Here is a 17,297-nt window from a genome sequence, read left to right as displayed (position 1 = left end):
CAAATACGATTGTTTTTTATGTTTTTATATCTGACAAATTTATTAAAATTCGTCCCAGAGCTGTAAATGCAATACTTTCAGAGATATCTTACGTAAAACACAAGAATTGGTGCAAAGAAATAACACATTTTTGTGTTTAAAACGTAAGATTACTTCCATAAATGTTAAATAAAGGTAATTTTTTTCTTAAACAGATTTGTAGAACATTTAATTCTGAAAAGATTCATGTGAATTACTTAGGAAAAAAATTAATAATAGGTATTGAAATTTAGCTTTATTTAAAAATAAAACAGACGCACAAAAATGCATATTCTTATCTGCATAAAATATTAACTAATGTTTAGGTTGTGAGTAACAGCTGATCATTTATTCAACACTTTTTATCGTCATATTTTCTTTGCAAAGGTTGGCAATATCAGCTGATCAACAATTAAGTTCATGAAGTAATATTTGAATAACCTTTATGGAGGTTTTTGTATTGTGGCGTGTGAAGATTGTATTTTGTGGGATCCTGTGATTATTTGGAAATATTTTATACAAGTGTATAAAATATTTTATTAAATATTTATTTTTAAAATATTTTATTAAATATTTTTATAAAAGTGTATGTAATTATCTTAGTAAATAATGGCAGATAATGTAAATGGTATGTATTCGTTTGAAGAGTATACGGACATGATACTGATTTACGGCAAAGTTAACAAGAATGGTTTAGCTGCAGTTCAGGAATATCGTGATACTTTTCCACATCGAAGAACACCTGATCGCAAAACATTTGAAGCTGTGGAGAGACGACTTAGAGAAACTGGTAGCTTTAAACCGAAGCGAATAGATACTGGTCGTCAACGTAGCGCAAGGAACTATAATAATGAACAAGCAATAATAAATGCTGTAGAATTATCACCAACCACAAGCACCAGACGATTATCACGTCAGTTAAATATTTGCCAGTCAAGCGTATGGCGGACACTTCATGAAGCACAGTTGTACCCATTCCATATAACACGTGTTCAAGACTTATTACCGCAAGATCTTAATAAACGGAAGATGTTCTGCCGCTGGTTAAGAAGAAATTGTTTACGACATCAGTATTTTCTTCGGCGTATTCTCGTTACTGATGAATCCTGTTTTACTAGAAATGGAATTGTAAATTTTCGTAATACCCATACTTGGGCGTACGACAACCCACATGAAACTGCGACGAGGCATTTTCAACATACATTTTCAGTCAATGTATGGCTTGGTGTTCTGGGTGATAATTTGATTGGTCCATTTTTCCTCCCTAATCGACTTAATGGAGTAGCGTACTTAAATTTTTTAAGAACAAACCTGCCTACCCTCTTGGAAGATATTCCTGTTCAAAACAGAATAAATGCATGGTTTATGCACGACGGAGCACCTCCACATTTTTCTAATGATGTGAAAAACTATTTAAATGATACATACGGTAGACAATGGATTGGTCGAAATGGACCAGTAAAATGGCCACCACGTTCTCCTGACCTCACGCCAGCAGACTTTTTCTTATGGGGTTGGATGAAGTCAATTGTTTATTCAAAACGGATTAACACCATAGAGGAGTTACGTAATCGCATTACAGAGGCGGCAGAAACTATCAAGAATGCTCCAAACGTTATGAAACGCGCTAGAAAAGAGTGGATTCGTCGTGCGAAAACGTGCATTGCTAACAATGGAGGACACTTTGAGCAACTATTATAGGTGATTATTACAGTTTTATAAAGGTAAATACATTTTATGTTAATGTTCAGTCTACAATAAATGATCAGCTGTTACTCACAACCTAAACATTAGTTAATATTTTATGCAGATAAGAATATGCATTTTTGTGCGTCTGTTTTATTTTTAAATAAAGCTAAATTTCAATACCTTTTATTAATTTTTTTTCCTAAGTAATTCACATGAATCTTTTCAGAATTAAATGTTCTACAAATCTGTTTAAGAAAAAAAATTACCTTTATTTAACATTTATGGAAGTAATCTTACGTTAAACACAAAAATGTGTTATTTCTTTGCACCAATTCTTGTGTTTTACGTAAGATATCTCTGAAAGTATTGCATTTACAGCTCTGGGACGAATTTTAATAAATTTGTCAGATATAAAAACATAAAAAACAATCGTATTTGTATCTTTGTAACTACCTTTACCATTTTTATACGGCCTGACTTCACCAAGGGTTCTGAAATCCGGGCGAAATCTTTCGCTAGGCGTAACTCGCTAACGAAGCGTTTCCGGGCATATGGTTATATGAACTTTTTTACTTGTTTTTAGCTATAGAATAAGCTCTCGAGATATTGCCGTTTAGTTTTGAATCACCCTGTATAGATTAATTTTCAGTTACTATTGGTCATTTGTGGGAATCTCTGGACCATACGAGGGCTCTATGAAACCTTCTGGACTTGGGGCCGTCAGCAATCTGTATTTATAGTTAAACAATTATGTAAAGTAGTTTAACACACTGACTGAGGAAGATTGCCTTATGGTGCAGAGGGAGAATTGAGAATGAAGTTGTTAATTTCTTATTCACTCTTATATCTAAATCACAGTTCATAATAGAAAGTCTCCCTTTTGTATTTTGTCGTATCTGTCCATCCATTAACTGCCTTACCCACGTTTGCACTATTCCACCACTCATTGCATGTTCACTGTAAGTTTCCATAATTTGACAATGGATTTGCTGCCATAATATTCCTTAAATTCCTTAGAACCAAATCTCAGAGTTGGTAGAATCATCAGTTGTCTCAAACATTTCAGTGGCCAAAGTAAACACAACACTAATCAACCGTAATGGTATCAGTGTGTGGCTTATGAATTTAAGAAATAAAACCACTTGAATGTAACACTGACAGTAGTGCAGAGGTAGCTTTATGGTGAAATGTACTTACGTTTTGGACGTGTATTGTATTAAAATAGTCTTTTAGCTAACTTTGTAACACTGTAAACATTCAGCTTTTTATATTATATGCCAAATTCGTCAGTACATTTTAAAGTCAAGGTTACATTTTATAAAATTAAAATAAACAGTTTCATAAAAATTAGATAAATTATTCTCCCTAACGTAATAATGATCTTTTCTTATTCTTTTAATTATAGAAATTATAAATAGAGATATTCTGGATATTACTACTGTTAGGACAATTTCTTTCAAAAAGTAATTCATACTTTGCTGAGTCAAGTTTGTCCTGAAGGTCACGCATAGTCCGGCGCAGCTGTAACACCTCATCAGCCAGTCCCAGCATTGGTTTCGTCTCTGCAGAGCTCTGCGCCGGGCCGGTACAGTCGGTTTTCACATCTAGTTTCAGCCAGTTTCAGGGCATTTGTCTTCTCCAACAGTGCTGCTTCCAGGTTTAGTGATTTCCTTCATGAGACGGTCCATGTCAGGGATCATCTGTACCACAAGAGAGATCTTTCAATATTTAAAACATTTTTACTCAAGTAATAAATAACCTTAGTAGTAGGTATAAAATAGTTCAATATATTTAATTATTCTTAATCAGACAATAATGATTTGAATTCAATTTTTTAGGGATTAACAATACTGTAAGAATTTTCAATATAATATTAACAATTTTGCCATAACAGAAATCAACAGATAGTGGGTTTGAATTAAGGACCAATAAAAGAAATAAACTGCTCATAGATAGCAAGTGTAGCCTGTGTCACCAATTAGGAGTGGGGATGAAATGCATGAATCATCCACTCATCACGCCTTACAATTTCACTAATTTTATTACTGAAGGAGCTGACCAGTTTGAATCATGGTTAGCGCATGTGCACAAGCAACTGTTCCCTCTACACTCCATGCCTCCATGCTAGAGCACATGGTACAGTCAGTGTCACACAAAAGTAGTGCTATCAATCGCTACACCACATGCGTCGAATTGCTCTATTTCTTTTAGTGCTTGTTTGGTTTGAAAGCAAGTGGCAAAGTATACTATAACTCATGAAAAGTGATTTCCAAAGTTATAGATTTTATGAAAGCTGAAAGGTTTTAATATATGTTAAGAAGGTGCATGAACTAGTTCAAGCTGCAAGTGGAGTGTGAAAAAGTATGTACCACAGAATCAGTGAGCAAAAAAAGGACAATAGTATAAGGCAACTTTCGTCCATTGTTAAAAACTCTAAACAAAAAAAAAGAAAGCGGCCAAAACATGTAACTTGTCAGGATGATTTTTATACATGTGTGGTTAAGCGTATTGTAAACAATTATTATTAGGTCGAAAATTATAACAATTCAGATAAAAATGCAAGCTGATATGAACTTTACCAGTTTACAAGCGTATAACGGATTCTTACATGAATAGGTAACAAATGAAGAAAAACTAAAACAAATAAAAAGATTTGTATGGAATCTCATGATGTGTCCTACCAAAGATTTGTGTTTATAAAAAAGTTTGTCTAATCTATATATAACAATGAGTCATACATTGACTCTTCTCATGTTTCAAAAAAATATGGTTTTTGACAGCTAAAATGCTGGTGTTGCTTTACCAATCAACAAAAGGACCCATCTTATACTGTTACACACAGGTGGAGAAATTAGCTTTATTAAGAACTGTTTGACAATGTAACAAGCAAACCACAAAACTGGCGATTATCACAACAATATCCATAACAACATGTACGTTAAGTGGTTTACAGAAAAGTTAATACCACAACTTCTAGAAAAAAAGTGCAGTAGTCCAGTGCTGCTTTTCTGATTAGGCATGCTAGGTATGTGCGATGGGACACAAAGGATTTGGGGTGCCAAAATCTAAATTTAAAAAAAAAAATTTTAAGGCGGAAAATGGAGGTAGGAAAATGTTTAAAATAAAATTTACAGGATAAACATTTATTGCCTGTCAACCATGAACCAAGCCCAGTGAGTGAGACTTGTATGCGATATTTTGTTTGTTAACTACGGTAAAAGGCTGTCCTGTACTAGTACAGCACAGTGCTACTGTCTTATGAGTCATAAGCTTTGTTTGCAGGTGCTGAGACACTGACCAACGCAACAACAAATCGCTTCCCTCCCGCCCCTCACTTTACAGCGGCTTGATAATTCTAACTCTATTGTTATCTTCCTTCCCTCCTGCCTGCAGGTTAGAAAAATCTTAAACTGCGTAGTTTTCGTGTGGTGACATTGTAGTAGAAGTGTGTAGACACTTGCAGAGTGAGTGACAATTGACAGCTTGTTTATTTAAAGCTTTTATTTACTTCATTAAAAGTTCCTATAGTTAACCAGTTAGTTACCTAATTGATTCTGATTCTAGTCAGTATTGAGAGTAGTATTATTTTTAGTTTTTAATTTGTCTTATAAAGTGTTAAAGTAACAGCGTTTTTTTTAATTTTTTTAATTTATTTTTTTTTATTAAAAATGATTGTTCAGTTGTTTGTGTACAGATAAGCAAGGCAGTTTTTCTTAACAATCATAAGGTTGTTACAAGAAAAGATATTTTTAAAATTATTTTTTTTACAGTCAGAATTATTTAACAGTTTGTGAAATCATTTTGATAGTATTTACAGTAGTTATAATTAAAAATCTTTTAGTATAATTTCATGAGCTTGTTTTTATTACTTTAATTACAAAGTTAGAGTATCTTTCTAAAACAAAATGACCTGTAAGAAAAAACCCAGTGGAACTGAGTTTCGCAAAGGAATGGCTGAAAATCAGCAAGAGGAAGAAAAAAAAAACTTTAAAAAGTTCCAAAGATAAGAAGTTTTTTTTACTTAAAATCGTGAATCTAACATTGGACACTCACATTCCCAAACTTTAACCAGCTAAAATGAAACCCAGACCAAAAACGATGAAAGTTATCAAGGGTCTAATCAATATACCAGAACCAGACTGTCTTTCACCACTACCGACTGCTCTGACACAAATGATACTACTAAGCCTGTGACGACCATCTTCTCGACAGTGACTTTGTACTGGAAGATCTTGGTACATAAACTGTTCAAGTAAACAAAATATTTAACTCAAATTTAAGTAAACTTAGATGCAGATTTTTCTACCTCTGAAAATTCTTATGAAGGTGCCAAAATTAAACGTGAACTCTCAACAAAATTATTTTTTGGTGAGTTTCCCAATGAAGAGAAGTTTAAGAGAGACTGGTTCTTCTATTCAAAATCAAAAGGCCAGGTGTATTGTTTTTACTGCCTTCTGCAGACGTAAAACATTTAGCTTTAGTGATTGGCTTTAGTGGTTGGAAAAACTTTTGTACTAGTTTTCACATGAGAGGTCCGAAGATCATAGAGAAAATGTTTTTAATTTTAAGGTAAGAAAAAAACACATCAGTATAAATTGGATCTCAAAGTCAATAAGGCAAAGAGGTTAAATACTGGTGACATCTACTAACTAGAGTTGTCGCTTTGTAAAGATTTTGTCGGCTAGGGGTCTTGTATTCAGAGGCAATGACCAAAAACTTTGTTCAACATCAAACAGGCTTTTCTTACGACAACTTAAACTCATAAGAGAGTTTGACACATTTCTTGCCAATCATCATACAAAATATGACGAGAATTCTGAACTATCCTGTAAGTGTCAGTAATCAACATAAGTAAAAGTAAGCAATACATGTTACTCATTTGGAACAACAAACCTAGAACTTTTTCAAAATGGTTGACAATTGTCATTGTGTAGTTAAGCTTTAATAACTTTTAGACATAGCTGAGTCAGTTAAGCAGCTTTTTACAAACTTTAAATGAGCCATGTTGATTAATTACTACTTTAATTTTTAATCTAAGTCCATAAACTGAGTTATTTAGTTTTTAAAACCCTTGTTTGAAAGTAATGAAATTAAAAAAAATAATCTTTTATTACTTATTTGATTATTTCATCAGATGCCTCTAAATTAAAAACATAGAATGCTCATAGAATGTTCAGGAATAAATAACCAAAGAAATGTAACACCTTCATGTTTGTTTCCACACATGATCTGAATTGCTAAACCAAAACCGTTTACCATATAATTTCAGAATAGGCTTCTCAAACCAGAATTTGAATCCTGATCCTTGGAGTGATAAGATGAGAGACGCTAGTCATTCAGCTGTTAGGCACAACATAACTCTTTCATCAACAGCAATTGCCTCCTACAGAGTTCACATCTCTTAGACCATTCTTGGGCAAAAATATCATCCTTCATCTCTTATGGATGTAGATTTCTATTATAAAATTCTAAGTGTAAAAAGTTGTACGTTGGTTCAGACATTCAAACCCTTTAGGAGCTATCTGATTTTGAGTGGGATCAGTTGCGAATTCGGTAAAGAAGTGATCGGTGGATGGATTTTTCATCAGTGTTTCCTAAAACATTCATACAACCTTTGTTTCCTAAAATGTCTGGCAACAGAATAATTATAAAAAACAGAACAAAAATAATATCATAGCTGTTATAATGTACTTGATTATTGAATAGAGGTATAACCCACTGCTTTACTTCTTTACTATGAGAAATACTCTAGAGAGGATGTGGGGAAGGGTCAAGTATCAGAAAAGAAGACTATTAGTCAAGACCAATGCAGATGTCTAGCTTTCTCCCATACTTTTGGTTGATAGAGGCTGGTTAATATCTAAGTTCTCTGACTTGCTTAAGGTTTATGGCAAACTCCTCAGAGAATGCAGCAAAGAGTGGATCCCATCCATTATTCATTTTTTTCATCTAAACTTCTAATTTTCCAGAAACTCTACAAAAAGCCATTTGGAATATTAAATGCAAAGATAGTTTCTTAAAATAAATAAAATTTAATGACTGAGTGGATCATTACAAATGAATGTAGCTCTGTTTTATTCACAAGTAGACAGCCTTTGGGGTTATAACTGTAATACGAGGGGTATTAGAAAAGTAAGTTCCCATGATTTTTTTTAATAGACAGCTCTATATTTCTACTTAGTGTTATACATCAATTTAAAACTTAAAAGTTAAGCTATTTTTCCACATAATCACCGTTTCTGTCCAAACACTTTTTGTAGACGATGCTCCAACTTTTCTATCCCCATGTTGTAGAATTCTGCCACTAATCGTTTGAAGAATCAAGTAACCTCTTCCTTGACTTCATCATCGGTACTGAAGCGTTGGCCACCCAAGTGTTCTTTTAATTTTGGTGATAATCACTTGGGGCTAGGTCTGGGCTGTAGGGTAGATGGGGCACAATAGTCCAGCCAAAATTTTGTCAGCAGTTCTTGAGTTTGACGTGAGACATGAGGTCGAGCGTTTTCATGGAGAAGCCTCACACCACTGGACAATCTTCCTCTCTGGCAGTTCTGGATCGCGCGTCTCAGTTTTCTTAATGTGTCGCAATATCTGTCAGAATTTACTGTTATTCCATGAGGCAAAAAGTCGATCAAAAGCAGGCCCTTCCTGTCCCAAAAGACGAAACTGAAGGCCGTCCACTTCGGTTTTCATCGTGAATTTCCATGCGGTCTTCACCGAATTCTCTACACCAATTCCGAACGTGTTGAACAGATATGCAGTTTTTTTTCCCATAAACTTCGATTAACTGATGATGAATTTCAATAGGTGAAATCTGTTTTGCATTTAAAAAACGTATTACAGCATGAATTTCGCATCTGGCGGTAACAACGATAGGGAGCTCCATCTTCGAAAGCAGCTAGGCTGGCACTGTTGGACGTAGCGAGGCGCGAGTGGTATGGATAGAGAGAGGGACAGCTGATGAGTAAGACAGTGTTGCCAGATATCTCCCAACATGCCGCATTCTGTCTCGGCGGCATAGGGAACCTTATTTTTCTAATACCCCTCGTACATCAAAAATAGCTTGATGCTACTTGGAACCATTGTCTTTTGCTGTATTTTTTTATTTCCATAGGTAAAAGCTGTAGGAAAAAAATTTTACATTTGGTTTTTTGCTGGCATTTAAGAATATGCCTTAAATTGAGTGGCAGATCTTGTTATTTTAGCGGGAAAAGTTTAAGCTGTTATTTCACATGGCTGCACACAACTTACAAGTTGCTTAATTACATTATTAAACTCCTAACAAACATTTATGGTATTTAATATTAAATAAAGATCCTTCTGGTATTTGCTTACATTAAATCTCTGCCAGTCGAGTTCATTCTTGATCCGTTGTGTCTCATAGATTCTCTTACGCAGGCAAAGTTGGTTGCATCATTCTGCGCCTTGAGATCGTTCCTGGCACGTTCCCCGTGGCACGTACATTGTCTCCCTCAGCTTCTGTGCAGCTGCGAGTTCATTGTCTGCCCGCAGCTTGAGGTACTTGCAGTGTTCCAGCCATGACTCATACGAAATCAACCTTGGATTCAGGCAAGTGAATCAGTCTGACATGCAAAAATAAGCAATAAAATTCGGACATAGCAAAACAAATGAATTATTTCATTCAACATACATTTCAGTCAAAAATATTGAATTATTCAACTCTAAAAGTTGTATGTTCTATATTTCTTAAGTACTAAATCATAAAAAAGTAATTATTGTATTTTTAAAATCTCTGTTATACCGTACATTTGACAATCATTTATATTTACATTAACCATTGCATTAGATGTTCAGGTTTTAATTTACAAGTACATGTAATATTTACCGATTTGTTTAAACTTGAACTACAATTTTAAAAACAGAGAATTGCTATTTATCATCTGACAACAAATAGACATCAGTATGAAACAATAAATATATAAATATACCTAACACAAATGTATTATTATTAAATCTGCAATAAGTCAACACTTTTTGTGTGATGAAATGTTTTTAAAAATGTATTAAGAAAAATCGAGATTACAGTTTGTATAAAGTACCCCGTTGATTAGATGATAAAAATATAAATGGACCCAGTGTAGATCCTTGAAAATCACCATAGATTTTAATTTACAACTAGTGTTTTTTTAAGGCCAAAAGCAAATAGATTATCATTTACCAGATTAGAATGAGTAAAAACCAAACCATCTAGGTTTAACTCTAAAATTCTAATGAATCCTATTACTTCTTAGGCAGTCGAAGAGGGTCAGGCTTGAAGCTGGTGTTTGCACAATTCTTGTCCATGCCAAGGTTGTTCCTACAGATTTCTAATGTCTCGTCTTTATCCTGCAAGTCCTGCTTAAGCTGGAATCGGACCTCCTCCAGTCTATTCATCTGCTCCCATGCTGCTTGTGCCTTGTCTGTCAGCATCTTCTTCAATGACTCCAGTGTGCTCAACTCCTGGAATAACACCAACATTGCTCATGTTTATGAGAATATGATTATTTAATTAAAGAATAAAATTGTTCACAAGTCAAGCAAAGTTCACATATGCTTATGGTGTGGCGATAATACGATTATCCATGCCTTCAAACTGTTCATAAACCTGTTATGTTCACCCAGTACTTCTTTTACAGTTACATTGTAAATAGTTGTTTGAATGGTTCCATGACCATGAAACTGGTTGATTGAAATAAACTTACGGTCTAACGCTGTTCTATTGTTTTAACAACTCTCAAAAGTTAACCAAAGTGAAATATTTACTAAGCTAAGAAAATATTGTGAATTCACTAGAAAATACAAGTAACTTAACCCTTTGCCCTTGGAACTGCCACCACTATTTCCATGAGCACAAAGGGTTAAGATTTCTAGCTACATTCAGTATGAAGCGAAGGATGGAAGACCACTCACATGTTTCAGCTCAGTCTCCGCCTCATCTCTACACAAATCTGCGCCTCCCCGCTGATCTCTCATGCTGAGACACTCATTTGCCAACGTGAAGTTTAGATTGAGATTCTCGATTTCCGATTCTGTTATTTCCTTCTCAGTCGTTAAGTCTGCAATCTCCTTCTCCACAGCCTCAAGACAGTTGTTCATCAATTCCCGCCATCTTGACACTTCAGTGATTCTGAAATCATGAGAATGGATTCTAGAATACAAAGCTTGTGATACAAAATATATACTGTTTATTAATTTGCCAGTTACACAAACATGACAAAAATAAAATAGGCATATAGGATGAAAAAAGAGAAAGAGATAAAAAGGGCATTCGTACCCACAATATTAGTTTCCTTTACATTTACCTTACTTTTACCTTGGAGAACTAAATTGTTACTCATTTCTGTAATTGGTAGAGAGATCTTGATCTAATTTAGTAAACAATTATTAGATACATTAATAAACAATAAGGAAGAGAACGGTGGACTCTTGAATTCACATCAATACTTTTAGAAAACATTACATCAAAATAGTACTATAAATGTTCATCCCAAAAGTTATAACTTGATCCTGTGAGTAAGTTTAGGTAAAAATCCAGAAGCTGGGGGCTTTACTCTAAAAGATTATATGGGAGCTTGTCAAGCGTCTAGGAAATGAAAGTAGATAATTTTATCCTGACCTCATTGTTCAACCACAGGACCCCGCTACTGCTTAAAACAGTGATATTTGTGGCAGTCAAATGATATCTCATGAAGGTCCTCATGTGGAGAGGCAGCATAACACATTTTAAAAGTTTCATACTTACAGCAGAAACTGAATTGAAAAAAAAAGAATTGAAACTTGATTTTATTAGAGGCGAAGTTAGGACCATAAAGTCCTGTATTCCATTTAACCTTAGAACAATATATCGAATTAAAAAACATAGGTACATTAATTGAAAAGAACATGATAACTGAAAAAAAATACCATAACTATTGACAGAACCTTATTGATTAATTTAAAACCTTATTGACAGAAAAAACTTAAAATAATAGCATTGAACGCAAGATCCCTACGTAAAGTAGTCTTAGCCCTAACTTCGCCTGGTAAAATAAGACATCTTTACTTTTACTTTACTAAAGTAGTAAAAACAAAAGCATAATAGTAAATTAAAAAGGTCTTACAACATAATGACTTAAAAATAAGTAACAAATTAGAGAATAATTCATTCATATCATTCACATATTTAGCCCCAAAGTATGCTACCGCTGATCCAGACCACATCATACACGACACTCCCACAAGATCTCCGCGATCTGTCCCTCAAACGAGAATGCATGCTAAAGTTTCTGATGTCATCGGGAAGATCAGTTCCATAGTCAGCAGGCAGTAACAGTGAATGAATTAATATAATATTTAGTAATATTTCACTGATTTTGAAAATGAAATGAAACATTTTGGACAGATAAGTAGATAATTTAGTAGTGCATATATAATGTAGAAGAATATTATGATAGTCACCGAGTTCTTTCAATTTCATTATGGATAGTTTTGTGTGTAAACCTGGTACATACAAGTAGAAATTAGAAAGAATTTGCAGGTCCCTTTTTTTGGGATTTGGCGTTACTGCCAGAGTCTTTTAAATGGAAAGTAACGAGGGAGAACCTTCCTGAAAGGGGTTAAGATTTTATATAATTTGGTTAGTTTAGACTTCAAGCCTACTCACCACAATTACTAAAATGCTGCTTTGTATTAACTCAGTTATCCAGGTCTGAATACAAAACATAACTATCTATAAACTCGTGAACATTTAGATTTTCAATTAGCTTGCTTATGCTTAACAAAAAAATGATCAAGGTGAATGAAAATCATTTGGATAACTGAAACAATTTTTCTTTTTAGTAACTTATGTAAAAATGCGATGAGGGATAAAGTGGCATAAATATTTTAATAAGATAACACAGATTGATTCATTTCAATCTATTTGTGAACACCCACTATGTATAGTTGACATCTGTTGTTTTACTAGTATAGTTTATAGTTATATTTTTGGCTTTTCATGTTTGTATTACTTTTTTCTCTCTCCCTTTTCTAAGTAACTAATATTTTCTGATTCCACAATGGAAAATATGGTTAAACAGGCTTTCACTTTAACCATGAAAATTTGTTATATGACTATATTAGAATAAGAGACATAGAAAAAATATTGAAATTCCTGTAGACAAAATATGTGAAATCTCCAGATCTCAGAGCCATTACCTGGTACGGAATATTGTAAAGAACTTAACTGTGAAATAGCTGTGATTAATCTGATACTGAATAAAAAACAACTATATGTAGGAGGTGTACACAGATCTTCTTCTGGCAGCTTAAATCAGGCACTACATCTCATCTCAGGGATGCTTGAACACACAAAAGCAGAAAATCACCCTATCCTGATACTTTAGCGACGTAAATGTTGAACTGTTAAAAGCAATCATAAAAACTTAACCAAATGTCTTAACCCGTCACAGTATAAATAGGTTGATTCTGCCTCCTACCAGGATTACCTCAAACTCAAGATCATCAAAATTGACTTCATCTGTTCAAATCTTTTCAAAGCAATCACCTTGAATATAAAGTTTTACATAGTGGATTATCTGACCATACTGCACAACTGTGTACGGCCCAGCCTAACATAGTCCTGGAATTTTCTGCAAGTCTGAAAGGGAATGAAACAAAAGCTTTTGTGAAAACAATCTTACCACTTTAAATTTCATACTACTTGAGGAAAACTGGAAAGAGGTACTCAAAAAAGAAATTTGAACAATAACAACAATGAGCAAAACAAAATTGACTAAGCCACTGCTAAAAAAAAGACTACGATCTTATGCTGAGAGAGTTGAGAAAAGAGGTTAAGAAGGTTAAAGCCAATCTCATAAATAATACAGAAAATAAATCTAAAGCCTTACGGCAACTAATAAATACTGACAGAATGGAAAAAGTGCAGCACAAGAAAAGTTAAGCTAGAAATCAAGGAAAAGCAAGAAGATGACCAATATTCCGTAGCTAACCACATGAATTATTTCTTCACAAGCATCGCAGAGAAAACACTGAACAATAATCCTAAAATCATGCAATAGCAACACCTTCATAACCAAGTACTGGACATGATTTACTCTTCTTTCAAAATACAAACTCAGTAGAAGTATACAATATTAAAAATCTCAAACCTAAAACCTCTGCAGCAACAGACAATATCTCCATAAAACTATTAAGGCACTGCAGTGATTCTCTTACAATTCCTCTCACAAAATAATTAACAAATCCCTCAGTCAAGGTCAATTTCCCTCAGCATTAAAATTGGCAAAAGTTATGCTAATATACAAAAACGGTAGTTAAAGAGAAGTGAATATTTACAGACCACTTTCAATCATTCTGACCTTATCTAAAATTTTAGAGAAAGTAAATACTAAAAAACTTTTGGTCCACTGTGAGCACTATATCTTAATAACAGACAAGCAACATGGATTCATCAAAGGAACTTTGCTGACTTTGTACTTGACAACCATGAAGAAAGGAAACTTGTAACTGACAACTGTTGCCTGGGAGATGATCTCATACTGTACAAGTTAGAAAAGTTGGGAATAAAAAGACCACAGCTAAAATATGGTTCAATAGCTAATCTAGAAAACCGGAGGCTATCAAGATCTCTACCCATAAACCGAGGAGTACCTCAGGGTTCAGTATTGGGACCAGTATTATTTATACTGTTTACAAATGACGCCTGAATACCTTGAAACTTTCTACACAATTTCGATGTATGCTGATGACACCACCTTACTCTTGAGTGGATCAAAGACATAATCTTGATGTTAAATGTTACACAGCATTAAAAATGGCCTATCAATATTTGTCACTCAAATCATCTTAGAGGTTAACCCACGAGAAAAAACAAACCAATTAACTCTTGGGAGAAGATGTGAAGAAGTCCCAGCAATTCCTTGAAGTGGACAGAAAACCCCAAGTAAAGTGTCTGGGAGTCATTGTTGATGAGAGCCTCTCCTGATCACATACTGACAATCTACTTCCTAAACTCTTCACTTATGTGTTAAAGCGAATAAAATCAATAACCAATTTAACTACTGTACAAGTAGCTTTATCACTCTCTGTTCAAAACACACCTTAGATATGGACTAGTGGTGTGGGGAGGGAACCTCAGCAAGTAATCTCCCTGAGAGTATTGGTGTTGCAAAAGAGGGCTATAATAGTCTTATCAGGGTTAGGCATTAGGACAGGTTGTAGAAAAGCAATTATAGGTCTGAAGATCATGACTGTAATAAACCTCTATTTAGAAGAAGTTCTAATGTATGCTGTTTGACAATCTTAGATACAAGGTAGATATCTTCACGACTACAACCACCCAATATAGCCCAAGATACCATCTCCCAGCTCACCACCTCTCCCAGTATGAAAAGAAACCCTCTTATATTGGCATGAAGCTGCATGACCTAAGGAAATAAGACGTCTCTTCAGAGGAAGATTGAAGAGTGCCCTTACTGACTGGTTAATCAGCAATCCATTCTACTCAGTGGCTGAGTTTCATTAAAGAAGACAATGAAACACTACTTGAAAAAATTTTGTTTTTGTTTTAATTACTTGACAACATTTCAATACTTTTGTATTTGTATTTGATAAGTCAGGTTGTATTCAAAACCTAAAACAAAGTAATTTGAGGGGGTATCCTTACACAGTAAATAACTTATTGTTTTTTAATAGGTTATTTATTTTATCCATGTGTAGTGCTTTACCAGTCCCTATATTTTTTTGTCAAAGCAATCACCAAGAGATATTCTTTGATTGACAAGTCCATCAATATCTCATTCATCACATGATCAAACTTTGCAATCTGAAACAACTTTTATCATATATTTTGACCTGCACATATTTTAATACCTTTTCAGGTTTCGAGCTGGCGGTTGTTAAAACTTTTTAAAGAATACAATACACAGCTAATAAGCATCTTAGATTGAAACTAATAGAATATTTAGAATTGGATATGTGAGTTTTGAATATACTGTATAGTAAGGTTTAAAGAATGATAGCCATAGGAAGTTCAGGAAGTATAAAAAAATAAATAGTAAGCAATACTAGTGTAACATGGTAACTACTGTAATTCTTAATGATTCCAGCCAAACTTTGCTTCTTATAAGTAAGTGAAAAAGTGAAGAAAGCTTTGGAAGCTTTACAAATTACTAACATATCTCGTATCAGAATCAGAATCAGAATCAGAATCAGAATCAGAATCAGAATCATCTTTATTTACAATCATTGAGATTACAAATAGTGTATTTTACAATAATGTGAGTTTTGAGTCTTCAAGCAGTTTTTAGATGAGAGTTTTCACTGTAGAATTCTTCGAGTTTGTAAAATGGTCGGTCCAGGAGCCATGCTTTTAGTGCCGATCTCAGCGATTCCCTCTCTTGGTGTGCATTTCTTGAGGCAGTGAATTGTGAAGTTTTCTGCCGATGTAGGATGGTTTAGTTTCAAATTTTTAGCGTTAGGTGGTGTGCTGGCAGGATGTAAAGCTCACCGCTTCTGGTGTTGTGATGGTGAGTGTCCTTGTTCCTTGGCAGATCTTTTCCATCAACGTACATCACTACCTCTTGGATGTAGAGTGAGACAACAGTCATGATTGTACGAAAAAAAACAAATATCAAAAAGTACTAATATAACTAAGTTAGTAAAACTTTTAACACAGTAACCATGAAATTTATGTTTTTTTTTTTGTTTAAAGGAGAGAAGTAACGGAGGAGCCCTCTTTAGTATTAGAATTTGTAAAATGAGGATCCAGATTATTCAGTTTCAGAATATTTCACTGTCCATGTTAAGCTATCTTGTCTATTTTAATAGTAATTATGGTATATTATTTCAAATTTCAGTCTGAAAAAACCTGTAAAATATAGCTGCAAATAATACACACAAAGATGTATTCTGAATGATAAAAATAAGGTGTTATTGATGCCATAAAGCCAACATTTTTCACTGGTGATTTGACCAGGATTACATTAAAACAAAATAATCCTAACCATTAAACAATAATACTAAATAATGGAGTTGTTAATTTAGTATAAGGGTCTATTAATTCGAATTGTATGTAATGTATTTGTAATTTGCATATTTTGCCTACAGGATATGGCCACGGGTAGGCCTCATGCAACTTCACAACTATCCTCTTCTTCTCCACAAACAAAGTACATCAGGCTGTGTTACAAATTCCAATACATGAAGATACTTCTGGTAATTTTCGAGATACCTCAGAAGACTTAGAACTGATCTGAACAAATATATCTCCTGGAAAACTGATTTCAATAATGTCTAATGGCTGTTTGAAGCATCTCTCAATGTTGGAGTGTGTTCCTATCCTTAAGGATTTGTTTTCTCAACTTTGTTTTTAGATACATTGCAGAGAGTCCAATATCTGAGGAATTCAGTGTGTATTTCACTCTTTTTTGTAGTAAGTTAATCTGTTCTCATTATACCTCTAATCTAATACATCCTGGAACATATACATCCTTGTTACATGCCTTGTCAGTTCTTTAAGAGCATGCTGGGCCCTTTAAATCTATTCTAGAGATAATGTGTGAAAATAAATATTTTGACTGATGCTTTGTTGTCATTACTAACTTGTATAC

General features: G+C 34.0%; 1 protein-coding gene across 1 annotated transcript in view; it reads right to left on the bottom strand.

The window, feature by feature from the left end:
- LOC124373164 (tektin-B1-like) overlaps positions 1–16,295 on the bottom strand; it is a 40,518-nt gene extending 24,223 nt beyond the window's left edge. Inside the window, 11 exon segments of the mRNA XM_046831563.1 lie at positions 3,182–3,258; positions 3,260–3,364; positions 3,366–3,407; positions 9,043–9,107; positions 9,110–9,155; positions 9,157–9,265; positions 9,953–10,167; positions 10,618–10,855; positions 14,122–14,225; positions 14,549–14,667; positions 16,196–16,295. Of these exon segments, the coding sequence (XP_046687519.1) occupies positions 3,182–3,258; positions 3,260–3,364; positions 3,366–3,407; positions 9,043–9,107; positions 9,110–9,155; positions 9,157–9,265; positions 9,953–10,167; positions 10,618–10,855; positions 14,122–14,225; positions 14,549–14,667; positions 16,196–16,295 (1,220 nt within the window).
- Between the last annotated feature and the right edge of the window lie 1,002 nt (positions 16,296–17,297).

This window comes from Homalodisca vitripennis, unplaced genomic scaffold (assembly GCF_021130785.1).
Source record: "Homalodisca vitripennis isolate AUS2020 unplaced genomic scaffold, UT_GWSS_2.1 ScUCBcl_4973;HRSCAF=11455, whole genome shotgun sequence".
Classification (NCBI taxonomy): domain Eukaryota; kingdom Metazoa; phylum Arthropoda; class Insecta; order Hemiptera; family Cicadellidae; genus Homalodisca; species Homalodisca vitripennis.
This window is presented reverse-complemented; position numbering and strand designations above follow the sequence as displayed.